At 38.2% G+C, this 17,797-nt stretch overlaps 1 protein-coding gene across 2 annotated transcripts in view; it reads left to right on the top strand.

Moving 5' to 3' along the window:
* Positions 1–17,797, top strand: part of CDK17 (cyclin dependent kinase 17) — a 159,347-nt gene that overhangs the window by 87,341 nt on the left and 54,209 nt on the right. For both annotated transcript variants that reach the window (XR_011169700.1, XM_069095194.1), the window contains exons 3-4: positions 857–1,021; positions 5,746–5,879. Coding sequence is in view for 1 of the 2 variants with exons in the window: in XM_069095194.1 (XP_068951295.1) it covers positions 857–1,021; positions 5,746–5,879 (299 nt within the window). In the remaining variant the exon portion in view is untranslated. The remainder of the gene's footprint in view (positions 1–856; positions 1,022–5,745; positions 5,880–17,797) is intronic.

Here is a 17,797-nt window from a genome sequence, read left to right as displayed (position 1 = left end):
CATTATCTGTGCCATTATTTCAGGCTGGCTTCTTTAAATGCCTTGTTGGTCACAAACTGGTATATATTTGACTTCATCATTACCATTTTCTGTACATTTAAACATGTAATCATGAAGGTATCATTACTGGTTGACCAAGGTCCTATAATTTTTTTTTTAATATAAAGGTTTTCTGAATTCAGAATGATTGAAAACCTCTGGTCTGTACCCAATAACTGTTCATCTCATGCTGCCCTGATACAGTCTTGTGTTGTTGTCCAGTTTACATACGTGGCTGGATCCACCGATCTTCTCCCAGACTCTATTGCTGTCTCCTTTAGTCTTAGGCTAGTATATCCTCACCCAGCTAGGGCCATGGGGTAGTAATGACAATTCTCATTTGTGTATTTGTTTTCATAAGATTAACAAAATGCTTTCCTCACGACAGTCCTTTGGGTAGATAATCCTCAAATATTTGTTGCCTGATTTTGAAATGAAAAGCACATAGTAGGATTTTTTTAAAGAAAAACAAAATTAAGGCAGTCTTAAAGTAAGTTTTCAAATGGGAATAAAACTGTGGGGAACTTTAAAAAGCATGTGATCAAGTTTTCCAAATTAACTTGAACAAGACATAAATACTTAAGCTTACGAGGATCATGCTCAGAAATTGTAACTTGGAAGTCATAATTTAGGTGTGTTCCTTATGGAGACTGACAAAAATATAGTTATTTTCAGAGATCTGCATAGTAACTTTCTTGTGTTTTTTTTTTTTGTTGTTGTTGTTGTTGTTTGTTTGTTTGCTTATTCAATTCCTCTGACGTGTTCCTGGATCTTGGGATGTGCATGGAATGAAATTTTTGGCCCCCGGGGATGATAGAGCCCATTGTGAAGAATGGCAGGCCTCCAGCGTCACACAGTATGCACTCCTTCCTCCATCAGTACACGGGCTCTTTCAAGAAGCCCCCATTGCGGAGACCACACAGTGTGATAGGGGGAAGTCTCGGCTCCTTCATGGCAATGCCCAGAAACGGAAGCAGACTTGGTAATTTATTGTGAATATTTTATTTTTATTTTGCGGTCTAAACGCAGCGCCACTCATTGATTTATGTGAACTTGTCAAGCTGAACCAGTCAGCTTGATGAGCTCGTTTCCCAGCCCATTGCTGAGAGAAGCAGCAGGAAGTTAGACTGAGGAAAGGAATGGACTGCCAGATATGGGGACAGTGACAGTTATAAGTAATAGCTTCATTGTTACTGAGGAAGAAGGCAGAAAGTACTGGAAAAGAAAAACCACTGAAAAAAGCTCTCCTCAGCTGAAGGCTCAGCAGTCTAGACCCTTGTACTGATAGCACAGTCATAACCTTGAAGCCATCACTTTCATCATTGAGTAATGTCGTATCCCAGGATTTCAGTCACCTGTAATTTTATTGGCCTAGGTGCTCCTTCCAGTGGAAAGGATCAGTAGCTCTCCTTTGTCTTAGCCATCTTTGAGAAACATTGTGATCCCCAAACCTCCACACACATTACTTGGTGCAACCTTCTGTTGAAAAGCCCTCTCTGATTTCAGCTTGGCAGACCTCAGATATGACAAACACACAAGAGTTCCTCTCTGAACCCATCCTGGCTGATTTTTCAGTTTTCTATGACTTATCAGAGCTTATGCTCTGAGGGCATAGCCATGGAGGCCCCATAGTCTGCAGTGGTGCATTAAAGGAGAACTTTAGTGGAGAAGACATACAGAAGGCAGGGGAATAGGAAAACATGTCTTAGGAAAATTTCTGCCAAATGGTTTGCAATTTTTAAAGTTTTATTTATTTAAAGGGCTAAAATTAGTTATTTGGAAACTGTAGATATGTGGAATGACTTCATTTCTTAATAATAAATATTGATCACACTGAATATGTGACTTTTGATTCCTGAGTTCAGAGTAAGCTTTGGAAATTCATTACTGATACTAAGATAACCATCGGAACAACTGTAAGAAACAATGGGGGTGTCATTTAAGTTCTTGAGTAATGTTATAATTCATGTGTTAGTTCACAAAATCAAGTTCACGCGTTTTGGAATGTGGACCAGTTACAAAACTTTGGAAGTCCTTGAATATTGATGATCAGAAACTAAGGGCCTACTATTTATTAAAAATTTGAAAGATTTCTAAAAAGCTTAATCTCAGTTTTCTAATCATACTTTTATATGACTCATATTTTTATATATGACACATTTATATTAAAGTATATATGTATATGTAATTTAGCTTCTTAACCTTTATCTTGGTATTTATGAATAATCTTTAGGGAAAAAGCTGATTTTTGCAATTATTGAGTAGTCTATTTAACTTGGCCTATATAAACTTTGTATTCTAGCTAATAAGACCAGTTTCTATATTGAATTCTTTTATATTTAATCTTTCTGTTACCTCTAAATATAAACAAATCTAATTAAGAAAAGTGTAGTTAGAAGTCTGTAAAATTCTAGACTTCTCTACTCATTTTTATTATCGTAATTTTAGAGAATGATTGGATAAATTGTTTTAAAGTTAGATGCTTGGTCTTCTGGTTCAGAAAAAGTGGTGATTGAAGCTGCCTATCTATAATACTTAGTTTTGAGAAGTATTTAATGTCAGGTTGCAATTTCTATTGTTAGATATTGGGGATTTTTTTTTTTTTTTGCTCTTCATAGAAATTTTTTGGTTTTGTGGTTTTTTTGGCCTGACCAAGTGATTTCATTGTTGTAGTAGTCTCCTAGTGAGGATACAGCTCTCCCACTCTTCCAACTTATCATTTTGGAGAATTGTGGGGGGGGGAGGTTGGCCCTCACTGAGATGGTCACAGCCATCTATATCAGTAGTAAGGCTTGAACCTACATTTCCCTGGCTTCACGGCTAGATCTCTATCCGCTGTGTTAATTTAGGTTGCTGCCTTTTTTTTCCCCCCTTTTTGGAGGGCATTTGGGGTTAAGTGACTTGCCCAAAGTCACACAGCTAGTAAGTGTGTCAAGTGTCTGAGGTCAGATTTGAACTCAGGTCCTCCTGACTCCAGGGTCTATGCTCTATTCACTGCGCCACGTAGCTGCCCCTGCTTTTTTTTTTTTTTAAACAAGATATATATTGAGCAATTCCAAGATGCTAAGATGATCATCTTAATGAGAGTTTCACTGATTCACAGTGTGTTTTTCAACTGCATAAAATATTTTATTAACTTGCCTGAGACTTTTATTCATATCTTCTAAGAAAAATAATGGAATTATATTGCTAAATGTAATATAGTTCTGTTAGCTAATATAAAAATTAAAAGATGTTTTCTTGGACAATTTTAGAGGAAAAGTTTTAATGAAAAATTTCATAGGTGTGAAAAAAGGGGAGAAATCAAAGAAAAGACAAACATGATTGTCATCCTTCTATAATTTTTAATTTACATATGCAGATTAGGAGAGGAACTACATTGTTTATAGTTTCATTTCATTTTTATTGATTATATCACATTGTTTTCTGAATAAATTCCTTCACTTATGATAAATTTATATATTGAGAAGAAGACAGCAAGCCCTTATGAAGTATCTGTAGTATAGAAAAAAGTGCTGGAAGAGATACAAAGTTTAGAATAGATGGGGTTCCTGCCCTTATATGGTTTACTGACTGTTACAGGAATGGGACACACATAGAGAGGTTAGGGGAATATCAACAGAATTCCCTCAGAGATGCCTCTCAGAGATGTCAAATCAAAAGGGTCATTCATGATTGGGGAATGCAGAGAGCAAAAGTGTGAAAATAAGGAAGTTAAAGGAACGAGAACTAATTTGACTAGAACATATAATACTTGAAAGGTTTTATGAAACTTAAAAATAGGCTGGCATTGGACTGGAAATGTTTGAATAGGAGGCAACGTGTAGTGACTGAGTAATAGGGAGCTATGGATGATTTTTGAGCAAAGCAATGTTATGGCCAGATGAGCATATAAGAAAGTATAGATCTGGCAATGCTAGGAGAGATGGATTTGAAGGGAGATCGAGTGGATATAAGATGGCCTTTTAGGGGATTATGACAGTGATTGAGGCAGGTTGTAATGGAGGAGAAAATAATTACATTCAGCAAGTATTTTAAATGATTATTGATTTATATACACACATTTGCCTTTTAAACAATTTTTTTTTCGCCTTTTGGAGGAGGAGGGTAATAAGTTGGGGTTAAGTGACTTGCCCAAGGTCACACGGCTAGTGTGTGTGTGTGTGTGTGTGTATGTTAAGTGTCTGAGGCCGAATCCAAACCCATCCTCCTGACTCCGGGGCCGGTGCCTTACTCATTGCACCACCTAGCCTCCCCTAAACAAATTTTTTTTTAAAGTCTATTTTTAGTTATTTATGTAGTTAACTTCAGTAAACAGATCTTTTCCTGTGAGGTTACAATTTTCTCATTTGTTCAGTGGTCCCAGAGTTGTGAATGATCACATTTGCTTTGGATACTTCAATACTAGATCATTGTAACTTTAAAAATTAAAATCTATATTATTTTTTCCTGAGCTTTGTACTTCTTAAATGGAATCAGTAAATATTCATCGTTGGGTCATTAACATATCTATCCCTACTTTATTTTTTTTTTTGAGCAGTGATCTGTAAAATCCAACCTGATGACCGCTGTCATGAGACAGAACTGTATTTTCATCTTCTATTTGGGGGAAAGCTTGTGAAACAGTTAATTCCTAAAACACTTGGGGTGTTTAATATGTCACTCATAACTTCTATTGTAAAGAATAAAAAATATTAACTTAGCATTAATCAAAACTAACTTTAAAAAATGTAAATATAAACAAAAGTTTTGGAAATATAGGATTATATGTTGAAGAGACAGGGCTGGAATTTGATCATCCTTATATTGAAATGATAGTTGGTGTCAGAGTAGGCAAGCTCATAAAGCAGTTGAGTGCAGAGTGAACCTCCAAAGAGGAAAGAGAAGGGCAGAGGGTAGAACTGTGGCATGCCTACTTATGGGTCAAGAAGTCAGTCCAAGGAATGAAAAATCAGTCAAAGAACCAGAAGAGTTTCAAGGGAGTGTGGGTGGTCAGCACTGGTAACTGCAGCCAAGAGTAGGGCTTGCGGAGGACTGAGAAAGCACTGTGGAACTTGTCAGGGAGTGCAGGCGTGACCTTAAGGAAAGCAGTTGGGGTGGAAAGCCCGATGGTGGGGAACAGCTGGAAGAGAAGTAGGGTCAGCAGGTACAGAGCATGCCCAAAGACAGGACCTTGACCACAACAAGAGCAGCAGAGTGGTTTACTGCATTGCCTTGATTTAGTCATGATTGAATTTAAACTAACTTAAACTGGTGAGAATTCATTCCTTGTTTCAGCTATTGACAGATAAATTAGAAGATAATTAATGTGTTCAAGGGTTGGAGGTCTATGTTTTTTTTTCCCTAATTTTATTTTCCATAGTGTTGAGGTAAAGGTGTTTATTACTTCTTAAACATAACATAATAGATTATCTCTGATGTGAAAAGAATATCCTAGAAATGATCCTTTATAAAACCTGCATCTTAGCCTTCAAAATACTGAACTATTAACTGACATTACTTTGAGAAATGATGTTGTTTTAGTATTAAGTTAATACCTGTACTAATAGGCTTAGTTCTTAGAATTTAAATAAAACATCATTGCACATTTTTTGCAATTTAGCTAAAATTAAATTATAATTTTACTTGGAATAATTGAAAATATGTCTCATGAGGTGTTTAATATATCCTCCAAGGAAAATAATGTGCTTTTTTTTTGTGGCTCAGATATTGTTCATGAAAATTTAAAAATGGGATCAGATGGTGAAAGTGACCAAGCTTCAGGGACTTCATCAGATGAAGTCCAGTCTCCCACAGGTGTTTGTCTCAGAAACCGGATACACAGACGAATCTCTATGGAGGTAATGCTTTTTCTCTTTAATACGTATCAAAATAGTTTCTATTGAATCATTCTAAAACCAATATATTTATTTACATGATTGAAGAAACTCATAGGTTGTTTATATTTGTGTGAAGAAAGTCATAGGTTGTTTATTTTTGTGTGTTTTGGTAATATGACAATCTAAAGGCATTGTTTTTAGCCTGGCAAATATGTTACCTAATTATAGAGAAGGGAAATAGTGCCTTTTGTTGGATATCCCCTGAAAATCCAAGCAAGTATTTGTAGTACCAAAGTATTTTGTAATTGGGAACCTTTTGATACAGAAAGATTCTTCTTAATTAATCTGAACATATGCTTTGGCCTCATGTCTTTGAAAATTCAACCTGACTCCTCTGCTTTGTTATGTATGGACTGAGTTCTACATGACCATACTAAGGGTTTATCACTCTTTCCTAGCTTTCTTTAAAACAGCTGTTTCTTTAAACAGATATTCTAAGACATAAAACAAAAGAACAAGTATTTCATAAATATAGACATACTTTCTTTTGTATCTTAGACTTACTATCAAATACTAGTTGCTATTGCAGTACAATATATTCATGCTTTTCCATTCAAAATAATAAAATGGTTATTTATTTTTCTTAATCAGACTTATACCTATTCAGGGGTAATGTGCTATAAACAGGAAATATCCTTTTATAGTTTTATTAAACTAAACTTTAGTTTTTTTTTTTTAAACTGCAGAAAGGCTCAGTGCTTTTGCAGAAATAAGTGACTGTATTTGATATTCCACATCTCTTCTCTCCTCAGCCTTCTCCCTGCCCACTACCCCCAGCTCTCCACTATAAGTGAGGAACTTGCCTCTTACTTTCCTGGAAAAATTCAGGCTATTCACCATTAATTCCCTCTTTCCTTCTTCTTTTCAAAACCCCTTGACATCTGCCTGAAACAATGATATGTCCCTTTTCCTTGCTGAGGCTAGCCTTCCCAGTATGTGCCTTTGATCCCATCTTCTCCAGGATTCTTCAACTGATTGCACCTCAGTCTTCAGCTTCTCCTTATCTATGGGTTCCTCCTTTATTGCCTTCAAATGTGTCCAACTATCCCCATCCTTAGAATACCTTCACTAGATTCCACTGTTGTGATGAAAGCTCTCCTTGTATAGCTCTCTTCCCTCTTTCATCTGTACTCCTAGAAATGGCTTTTTATACTCAGTGCTTTCACTTCTCTCACTCCCCAACTCTTTGCAGTCTGGTTTCCACCCTCATCACTCAGTTGAAATTGTTCTTGCCACAATAACCAATGATGCTTTAATTTCCAGGTCTTCTGACATTTTCTTAGTTGTCTTCCTTCTTGACTGCCCTGTTGCATTTGTTGCTATCGATCACCCTCACTTCCTTTATATAGTCTTCTCTCTTCTTAGCTAGCTCATCACACATTTCTTTTATTATTAGTGATTTAGAGCATTTTTTCATATGGTTATGGATGGTTTGCAGTCTTGCTCCTGTTCAGACTTTGTCTCTTTGCTGGTTAGAGAATAACTATGTATATTTGTGACAGTTCCCTATTTATTTTGGGTATCTAACTTTTATCAGAGATGTTTGATGCAGAGATTTGGAAAAAGAATACTTTGCTCTGTCATACTTTCTTTACTTAACCATTGCATACAGTCTAAACAATAAATATGGGAGCCACTAGCTATTGTTCCCAGTTCTTTTCCCAGATCTTGCCATTTGTTCTCTATAGTCTTCAGTTTTGAGGTTTTATTTGAGTTCTGTGCCCTCAGCACATTATTATATTTGGGGAAAACTACCAAACTCAGTAGTTTAACTATTTCATCCTTCTATAGAACTTGTCACAGTGCCATGTTTTTTTCCTCCATCCATAATAGAAGTCATCAATAAGATCAGGGGATTTTAGAGCTTGAAAGAAGTTTAACTATCCTTAGTACCTTCATTTTGTGTGGGAATTGAGGAACAGAAAGATAAATGTGTGTTTTTATTTAAGTCATGCAGTAGCAAACCCAAAATAACCAGGATGCCAGCCTCATGCCTTGGAGCTCAGTATTCTTTTCTGTTATGTGTATGCAACTCTGAGATTGCTTTTCTAGACGAATCCCGGGCTTTTTCCCCCTTCTATAACCACTTGTTTCTTACCTATAGTGATCACAAAGGCATTATAATCTTTCCATTGTTTGTACCTCTATGCACTCCTCACTCAGATTAACATCTGTTTTAATTCATACTCCCACTAAAATGCCACAACTTTTAAGTCATATTGGCCATTATAATCTTTTCTCTTTGGAGGGGGGAAGGCAGGGTGGCAGTTGGGGTTAAGTGACTTGCCCAAGGTCACACAGCTAGTAATTGTTATGTGTCTGAGACTGGAATTGAACTCAGGTCCTCCTGACTCCAGACCCAGTGCTCTATTCACTGCGCCACCTAGCTGCCCCTTGGCCATTTAATCTTGATAATTTTTTTTTTTTAATGTAACTGTAGTCTTAAAATCTGTCCAAATGAACAGTTTTAAGAAAAAGGATATGGGAAATGATGATTAGATAGATGTTACTATGACTATTGATGAGCTTATTAAAATGATATTGCATTAACCTGTGTAGATCTCATTCCAATGAATGAGTTGTTTTTTCTGAAATTCAAACATTTTCACGTAAACCATTTTCACAGAGTCTTTGTCCCATTTCACAGAAGATAAAGTATAGGGAAGTTGTGATTTGGCATGGGCCACCTAAGTTTAGTAGTGTTACATAAGTAGAAAGGATGCATTAATGGAAAAATTGCCATTTAGCTAACTACAAGTCAGGCCTTATTTCCTGGCATCCTTCAACATACACAGGAAGCTTTTGATTTTTAAGTTTTGCTAAATGAAAATTTCTGTTTCAGATTTCTAACAGGAGGTCAAATTGTTTATTTGGTTATGTGTACTACAAGAACCTATTATCTTTCTTTTCCTTGAAGGAACAGACTTCTGGTCTGTAATAAATTGCCTTCTCTATTGGGAAATTTGATACACTGCCTCTTAGGAGTGTCATAGATAGACTCTTAAAATGATGAGCAATCAAGCTATATTATGTTATTAAATACAAAGCAGAATGTGGAGTTTTGTGTTCTGTTCTTGATCTGTAGCTGTTTGAATTGAAGCAAATCAATGAAAAACCTCTTTCTCTTGTATTCTTTATTTTCTAAAAGAAGAGGTCGAACATGTTTTCAGACCACTCTGAATTCATATTGTGAATATTCAAAGGTTTATACTGTATCTCATGCATAACTTTATTTATAAATACATTGTCTTTACTAGAAATATGCAAGGAGAAAAAGAATTTACTTTTAAGTATTCCTTGTGTAAACAGCTCTTTTTAGCCATAATGAGGTATAGTGAACAGAGTGACAGACTTCAGTCTCAGGGTGACATGAGCTTGAATCACTCCTTGGACACTTAATAGTGATATGACACTAGCCTGTCCCAGCCTCAATTTCCTCATTTGTAAAATGGGGATACTAACAAAACCTCACTGGGTTTATTGTAAGGATCTAAAAACTTTTTGCAAACTTTAATGCATAAATTCATTGATTTTTTTTTCTGGTTTATTGTTATTATTGACGTTAGAGATGGATCCTTAGGATATGTGTGCCCCTTTTTGTTGTTGTCATATATTTTTGAAATATGCCCACCCCACCCCATTGAAGTTAGAATTTTCACTGCATGACTCTTACTCAGAGGATCTTATCTAGAAGGAACTTCAGAACCCACCTAGTCCAACCTGTACCTGACTGGACATTCCCTTTCCACCATTTTGAGTCTTCATTTGACAATCTCCAGTTTGGGGACACTGTACCTTCTGAGGTGCTATTTCTTTTTTAGACCATGCTTATGGTTAACATGTAGCCACATTTACCTCTCTTCAGTTTTAACTGATTATTACTAGCTCTGCCATTTGGAGCCAAAAGGAACAAATCTTAATTCAGCGCTCACAAGTGTTTCGGTATTTGTGGACAGCCAACCCTAGGTTTTCTCTTCTTTTAGGAGAAACATACCTAATTCCTTGAGTCAGATTCAATCCTATGGCATGATCATTCTGGTCCATCTCCTATCCCTCCACCCCAAGTAAAAGCAACATTTTTATGTGGAAAAAAATAATTGTACTTAGCATTATACTCATGAAAACAATTGTTTGTTACTTCATTTCATAAAACAATTACAGTGTCATTTTTAGTGGCTAATATCCAAAAGATTTTCCATATATTTCTAAGCTTCTGAAAACAGCTTCCATTAGGCCAGACCATTTAGATCTCTGATGTGGTCTTGTTACCCTTGTTATGTAATGAAGTAATGAACAGCTCACATAAGATGTTAGAATAATAGTATTTTGTTAATACTGAATCAGTTTTTTTAACCAGTTACTTATTAGATTGATACTAGTGCTGTTACTAAGGTTCAGCAGAGAAGAGGCAGTTAGAGGATTTTCCCCCAGAGTTGTTCCTTCTCAGTGATATTGTAGATGTGTCCTCTAACTTCCAGTCTTCTTTTAAAATTATCTGTGTCCCCCTTTTTCTAGCCTGCAAATCTCTGAATGTGCTTTATTTTTGTAAAAATCTAATATGGCAGACTACTATTTAAAGATACAGATACAACTGGCATTGTCATTGCACATACTTTTTGGAGGGATGAAATTGTAATTCCTCTTGAAAATAGCTCTCTGTTGACCCTGTTTCTTAAGCTGTTGTTGTTCTCCCTTAATTCAAAGGGTGTTAATTCCTCTGTACTTTTAGGCACAAGTTTCTGTGCTGGGTGCCAAGGAGACATGTGTTTGTATACAGTGACAACACCTCTGTTCTCTAGGAGGCCACAGTCTGAAGGAAGGCTGTAACATGGGCCCCAATAAATAGGATTCCTGCATAGACATCAGAAATAGAGAAGAGATTCAAAGCCTTCTAGGAAAATTTGAGGAGGCAGAGATCATTTTCCGCTGAAGAATGGTCGCTGAGCTTGTTCTTGAAGGAAGGGTAAGTTTTCTTCAGGTAGGGAGGAGGAAATATAGTGCATTTCAGACATGAGAGTGGCCTGCATAATTCACAGAAGCCAGAGATGATGGGATCAGTAATTGAATTTGAGTGAAAGTAGCATACATGAAGGGGAGTGATTGAGTGTTGGGAGAACAAGTCTTGTGCAGTGTGTCGGGGGGCAGGGTGGTGTTCATAAGGTAGTGGGAAAGGGAACTTTGAGGTCTTCTACAGCCCTCCGTCCAACACGTGAGGAAATGGAGAGGGGAGCAGAGAGGTTAAGGGATTTTCCTAAGGTCACATAGGTAGTGGCAGAGTCCAGATTCTTTAAGAAGATTTTGAAGACGAATGTCTTTATCTCATCCAGACTGGAAGTGCTATTCATGGGCCAAGTACCACTATGATCTGCTTGGGAGCTTTGACCTGGTCCAGTTCACCCCTCCTGAGTCAGCTTCTCTTGGGGAGGACTCAGTTCAGACACCCAGTCAGCCTACTGAAGCTGAAGATCAAGCTAACTTGAGCCCCATGCCTATAGCAGGGTTTTTGGGCAGGGACCAACATGCCCCACTTAGAGACAGGTTCAAAGTCAAGCCTGTGACCTACACCTCCAGTACCATTTCCACTGACAATAAAGGCTGGACTAAGAAGCCTGGGTGACTGGGGGGTGGTAGTGCCAGGAAGAGGGAAGGATTTGGGAGAAAAGATAAGGAGTTTAGTCTTAAGATGTGTGATCAGGTGAGTGAAAATGCGAAATTGAGGATGACCCCACTGTGGTGGACAGACACTCTGTGAGGAAGGGGCGTGTTGCCATTGACTAAAGTGGGTGGGTGTGACAGGGAGGAAAGAGGCTGCACTGTATTGTTGAATTTGAGATGCCTTCAGGATATGTAATAGAATGTCTGGCTGGCAGTTGGAGATTAAAGACTGGATCAGGAGAAAGGCCAGGTCTGGATACACAGACCTGGGAGTCACACTTATACATCTAGACTTGGGAGGGATGTCAGAAGCCACATAGACCAACCCCATTTCACAGATGCAGAAACTGAGGTCCAGGGAGGCAAAGTGATTCCCCATGGTCACACAGATTGCAGTTTTCAGAGGCAGAATTTGAACTCTGATCTTCTGACTCCAAGTCAGTGTGTTTTTTCTCAAGCCAGTTCAGTCAGGCAGGCCTGAGTTCAAATCCCAACACAGTCTGTGTGACCCTGAGCAAGTCACTTCCTTTCAGCCATCTAGGCAGTTCTCTCCAGATCAGCACTGGTTAAAGAGTTTCTTCACTAGAAACTCCCTAGACCAATAGAATCACAGGTTCAGACAAGTGAACACAGAGGCTTTCTTTTTCAGTTACATAGAAGTTCTTCAGTGTTAACCAGCACACATTTATTAAGAACCTGCTTTGTGCCTGGTAATGTACACCGTGTTGGGGATACCAGTATGAAGAATGAAATAGTCCCTATGGTCACAGAGGTTTTATTCTAAAGGGAGAGACAAGAAGTACATAAACATACGGTGAATAGAGGCACATGAATACAAAGCAGTTAAACAGAAGGTTTTTGGGGGGGACAGCAGCAGTGATTGTTGGAGGATCAGGAAAGACTTCATTCCAAAGATGGCACTCGAGCTGTGCCTTAAAGGAAGAGGTAGGGACTATGAGACAGGAAAGGGAAAGTGTGTTCCAGGCCTGTGGAATGAGCCGTGCAAAAGAATGGAGACAGGAGAGCCAGTGTTGGCCAGTTTTCCTGGCTCTCAGAGTGTGTGTGTGTGGGAGGAATAATGTCCTTTGAGTTTCCAGAGATTGTTTGGGGCTAGGTCATGTAGGTCTCAAAGAGCTAGACAGAGGAGTTTTATTGGATGCTTGAGACAATAGGAAGACCCTGGAGTTTGATTGAGGACAGGAGTGACATGGTCAGATCTGCTCATAAACAAAATTTCTTTGGCAGTAGTATGTAGGATTGACTGAAATGGGAGAGGCTTGAATTGGGAAGACCCATCAGGAGGCTAGGCAAGAGGGTGAGGAAGGTCTGAGCTGAGAGGCAGAAGCAGTCAGACTGAGAGATAAGGGACTCTTAGGTTGGAGGAGAGTTTGAGAGAGTAGAAGGATGGTGAACCAGAAAGAGGCAAGTTTGGAGTAGAGGAGGAGGGTGTTGGGGGAAAGATGGTGAGCTCAGTTGTGAGTTTGAGAGGTCTCTGGCAGTTGGTGACCTGGGATGGACACGGACTGGATATATACAGATACAGATGTCATAAAGGCCCTTATGCTCAGAACCATTGGGAACCATTGCTGTAGGCAGTATATGAAGGCTTTCGAGCAAGAAGTGATCTGTTCACATGTGCACTGGAGATTATTTTAGCCGTTTTGTGAAGGGTGGGGGTAAAAATTAGAGTCAGAAAACTGTTGCATCTTAGGTTTAATGCTGGGAGGGACCAGAAAGATTTTCTACTCCAGTTCCCCATAACGCGCCCCCCCCCCCCCAATTTTACAGTTTAGGGAGCCAAGGTCTGGAGAGGTCGAGGGACTCACCTTATATCACCCCCTGGGTGTGAGCATAGCCTAGATTTGCACCTATATATCCACTGTTCTTTCCAGTCTACTCTAAGACCAGTTTGGGGACTGGTTTAATAATCTAGATGTGCAGAGGGAAAGGGGTCACTTCTGACTGAAGCAGTCCAGCCTCAAAGAATAGGGAGAATTTATTCCTATGATGATGCTAAGGCAGGAAGAAGGGTGTGAGCAAAATCATGGACATGGGGAAGTAAGTGTAAGGTCTATTTGACTGATCTGGAAATAGATGTAGGGGAATAATAGAAGCTGTGAAAGGCTAAGGAATTCCTAGTTTATTTAGCTGGCAATGGGGAGGCATTGAAGATTTAGGAGCAGGACAGTAGTATTCTGCAGTAGTTGGTGGTACGCTATCTGGCAAGCCCTGCCTAAAGGCACTTTAGATTGCTATGAGCAAATAGTCTTGTTCCTGCCTGGGCCGTTGCCAATGAGTGAGCACACACAGTATTTGAACCCCTCCTCACTGTAACTGGGGGATTTCTGACAGAAGTTGCCACTTGAGATTCCCTAGTGATCAAGGAAGAATGGAGGAAAAAACCATTGGTGGGTGACCTTGCAAACAGTAATTTTATTAGAGTATTAACTCTAGCTCAGATTGTGGGGGTTTGAGGGAATGAGAGAGTGATGCATAAACCAAAACAGTAAGGGTACCCTGTTCTTCCTAGACATTTGATGGGTAACTTCATCCTCCTCAACAAATCTTGGTTATATAAGCTATAATTTGTTGCCATGGTGGTCTTTTTGCAAATATTTAATATGATCACTGAAACAGGAAAATGTTCAAATGTCCAGTGTTGCTTATTGCTTATAAAGCCATAACTCTTTTCAATCCTTTTGTCTCTCCAAAGGGAATCTGAACCATCCTTCTCTTAGCTGCAACTTTCTTCTATCTGAAGATTTTATTTATACTAAGCATACTATATTGCTGCATTTCAGTTCCTTTGGTATACCTGCTCACCAGTCATTAGTTATACTACCCCGTAAGGAGCTCAGTCGGCATTGTTAGACAATTTAAAGACTAGACTCTTTCTTCCCTTCTCCTGCCATTTTTCCTGTCAGAGGAGTGGGCGGATATTATCTATTTTTCCTCATTTTTAGGGATTACCATGGTCTAAGAATCCATCACTAAGTGGTGAGCATTCTCTTGGTAATTAATGAAGTTGATCCTTGATGAGCAGATTCCTTCTATTAAAGGGACTGTTTACTTCCTTTCTTTTACTAATCTGTGAATAGGTTGTATGGTAGAATCTGTGCTCCCCAAACAGCCTCAGAGAGCCTGGGCCACTCCCAAACCACTGGGAGACATCAGATTAAGACTTTGTGGAGTAAACATTTCATAAATATTTGTTGAATTGAATTAAATAACCTCTGGCATCACTTATCCCTGGGCCTCTCCCCATTTAAAAATTTACATTTAGTCAATGCTGATATTTTCCCTCATCACATTGCTTTCAGTATCTAAAAATAGCCTTTTCCTCATTTCCAATGAACCTTAATACTGGAGGATATCTAAGGTTCTTTCTAGGTGAAAAATTCTGTGATTTTAATTTGACATAATTTCTGTTGGTAAAATTTTTCCAGAGTAAAAAATGTAAGAAACTGGGGTGGCTAGGTGGCGCAGTGAATAGAGCACCGGCCCTGGAGTCAGGAGGACCTGGGTTCAAATCCTGCCTCAGACACTTAACACACACACACACACACACACACACACACACACACACACACACACACAAATAGCTGTGTGACCTTGGGCAAGTCACTTAACCCCAATTGCCCTCCAAAAAGCAAAAAAAAAAAAACGTATGAAATCAAGAAATTGAATCCAGCTTTTATAGTCAGATGAGACTTGCATATAAATAATTATAATGCAGATTAGAAGGTGATTAAGGTATAGGAAAATTTAAATACATTTGAGGATATTCCTGGAAAGATAAATCACCATCCTGACTAGAAATTCAGAAATTTTACCTCTCTCCTCATTAGAGACCTTAATAAACCCCAAAGTTTGACATGATTAATTAAAAGCATTTAAAAGTAGCTGGAAAGACTAAAAGTATCAGATCACCTTGTGGTTTGGGATCATTATTTAAGTAGAGGCCTGATAGGAAAAGCAGTTGCTGTCTCTTCATTTTGTAGCATTTTAGTATATATAGTATAGTTAGTATAATTTTGACTGCTGACATCAATGAAGTAATACTGTATGTTTATTTTAAAATAGCCAGCTTTAAACAGTTAAATATAGAACATTACATTCACTTCCTGTAAAAAGAAGCATCATCATCATCATTTGTTGGTAGTGTGTGAGGGAGAATGATATTTGCCATATATTAATAAATCATATAACATGAGTCATCTTTGAACATTCCCTGAACCCCTTTTGCAAACAAGATGAGTTTCATAGTTGCACAACAGAATGTGTGATTTCACTCCCCTTCCACCTTTAAGCATTTGAAAATATTTCTCCATACTGAATTTTTCTTCTTGTTTTGACATAGAATGTTCACATATTATAACTGGATGGTTTTCCCCAAAGTTAACATGCCATCCTCTACTAAAAGTATACTAATACTTTCAAGCTGCTATTCTTTCAGCCACAAATAAATTTCTATTCTGACTCTTGGAACATATTCACTTTTGTGGGTTTTTAGGTAAATTTAGTAAGGTTGTTCACATTGAAAGATTGCATTTGTGGTATTCGAAAAAGTTATGTCGCAGATATTTTAGCTGAAATATTCTGTGATTCTGGGAACCATTAAATCTTGAGGAAATCTTACCAGCATTTCCCTTCTACTAGAGTGTTTGACTATGGCCCAGACAAGCTACAAGTTGGAAGTCCAGGACCCTCCCTTGCATATTCATAGCTTCACTCTTTGGAGCCTTTTGGCTATATTGAATTTATATTCTTCTAACAATATTTTACTGGAAATCGTGTCTATGTTATAATAAAAATGAAGCTATTTTCTTGAAAGTCATTGTTGAAAGTCCGCTCAAACTCAGTAAGGATCTAAGTGGCCTGGGTTATGGGATGACGTGTCGTTTGAAATTAAATAGTTTCTAAATATACCTAATATATAAAGTCAGGTGGTAATTCTTCATGTAAATTGTGGTATAGATAGATTTACGGCCAGTTTGTCATGTATTTTAAATTGTTGAGACATTAATATGTGGTTTGATGTCATTAAATGTTCTCCAGGGAACAAAAGTACTTGTGTAGCAGTCTTATTAATGAATCACTTGTGACTACAGCTGATATGTTGTCTTTCTGAAGACAGCAAAAAAGCTGAGTGAGATAACTAATTCAGAAGGATATTTCTCTGAAAGCACAAATCAGTTTTGTTTGACCTTTTGTGTATTATGTGTCCAATCTGACTGACATCAACTGACTTTGGAAGGAAAAGTCTTTTTGGCTCTGATGTTAGTAAGGAAGATGCCTCCGGGGCTAGCTCTGGAAGTTTCCACTGAAATGTGAATAGTGTTTTGAGGGCATTGATAAACAAGAGTACTTTTTAGGAAGCTAAAACCCTAACAATTACTAGTATTTTTCTTTTGGAACTCAGGTTGCTTGGTGTTTCCCATAATAGAAATCTCCAGAGTAGGAGAGCCTTAGAAATCCAAGAAATGCAAAACTAGAATGGACACATTTCATTTTTAACCAGATAACAACCCAGTCCCGACCCTTCTCTTTCTGCCCTATGGCAGAGGGAAAACTAAAGCCAAGCAGTATGGAGTTAGCTTTCCACCTCTGCTCTTATTCTGGAAAGGGAATTCCAAGCTTTGTTGGCTTCTTTAAGGAGCCAAATGTGAAAGCAGCAGGGGTAGGGAAAGAGAGCACCAAGGAAATACCATCATGGTGAATCTGAGTGTGTTTCTCTGTCTTTCAAAATGTGGTCCAACCTGTTCTGGAGATAGAATGATGGATCCGTCTTTGTCTCTACTGTTGCTCCAGCAGAGGAGAATTCTTTGGGATTGGAACTTGACAAGAAGGGTAATGTTTAAATGTTTCTTCTTCCCACTTCTTGACATTTGGGCATTGGGATATTGTCATTCTAAGTGACAATTGGAATATTGTCATTCAGAATAATTGGAAAGAGATCACAGATGGCAGAGGGAAAGCATGTGCTGATTCAGAAAAAGAGTCATTTAAGACTTTAGGACAAATTCTTGCTTGCTGTTGTCATTCACTTGTAACATCAGTTTGAAATCATGACAGAATCTTTCTCCCCATCAGGAGAGCTGTGACAACACCGAATTCCTTTCCTAGTGTGCTTATCCAAGCAACTCCCTTGCCTTAAGTTCTCATCATGGGGCGAGAGAGAGAGAGAGAGAGAGAGAGAGAGAGAGAGAGAGAGAGAGAGAGAG

Source organism: Petaurus breviceps, unplaced genomic scaffold (assembly GCF_028583685.1).
Source record: "Petaurus breviceps papuanus isolate PSGF00001 unplaced genomic scaffold, PetGlider_PUasm1.0 225, whole genome shotgun sequence".
Classification (NCBI taxonomy): Eukaryota; Metazoa; Chordata; class Mammalia; order Diprotodontia; family Petauridae; genus Petaurus; species Petaurus breviceps.
The sequence above is the reverse complement of the archived record's forward strand: the minus strand, read 5'-3'. Positions and strand labels throughout refer to the sequence as shown.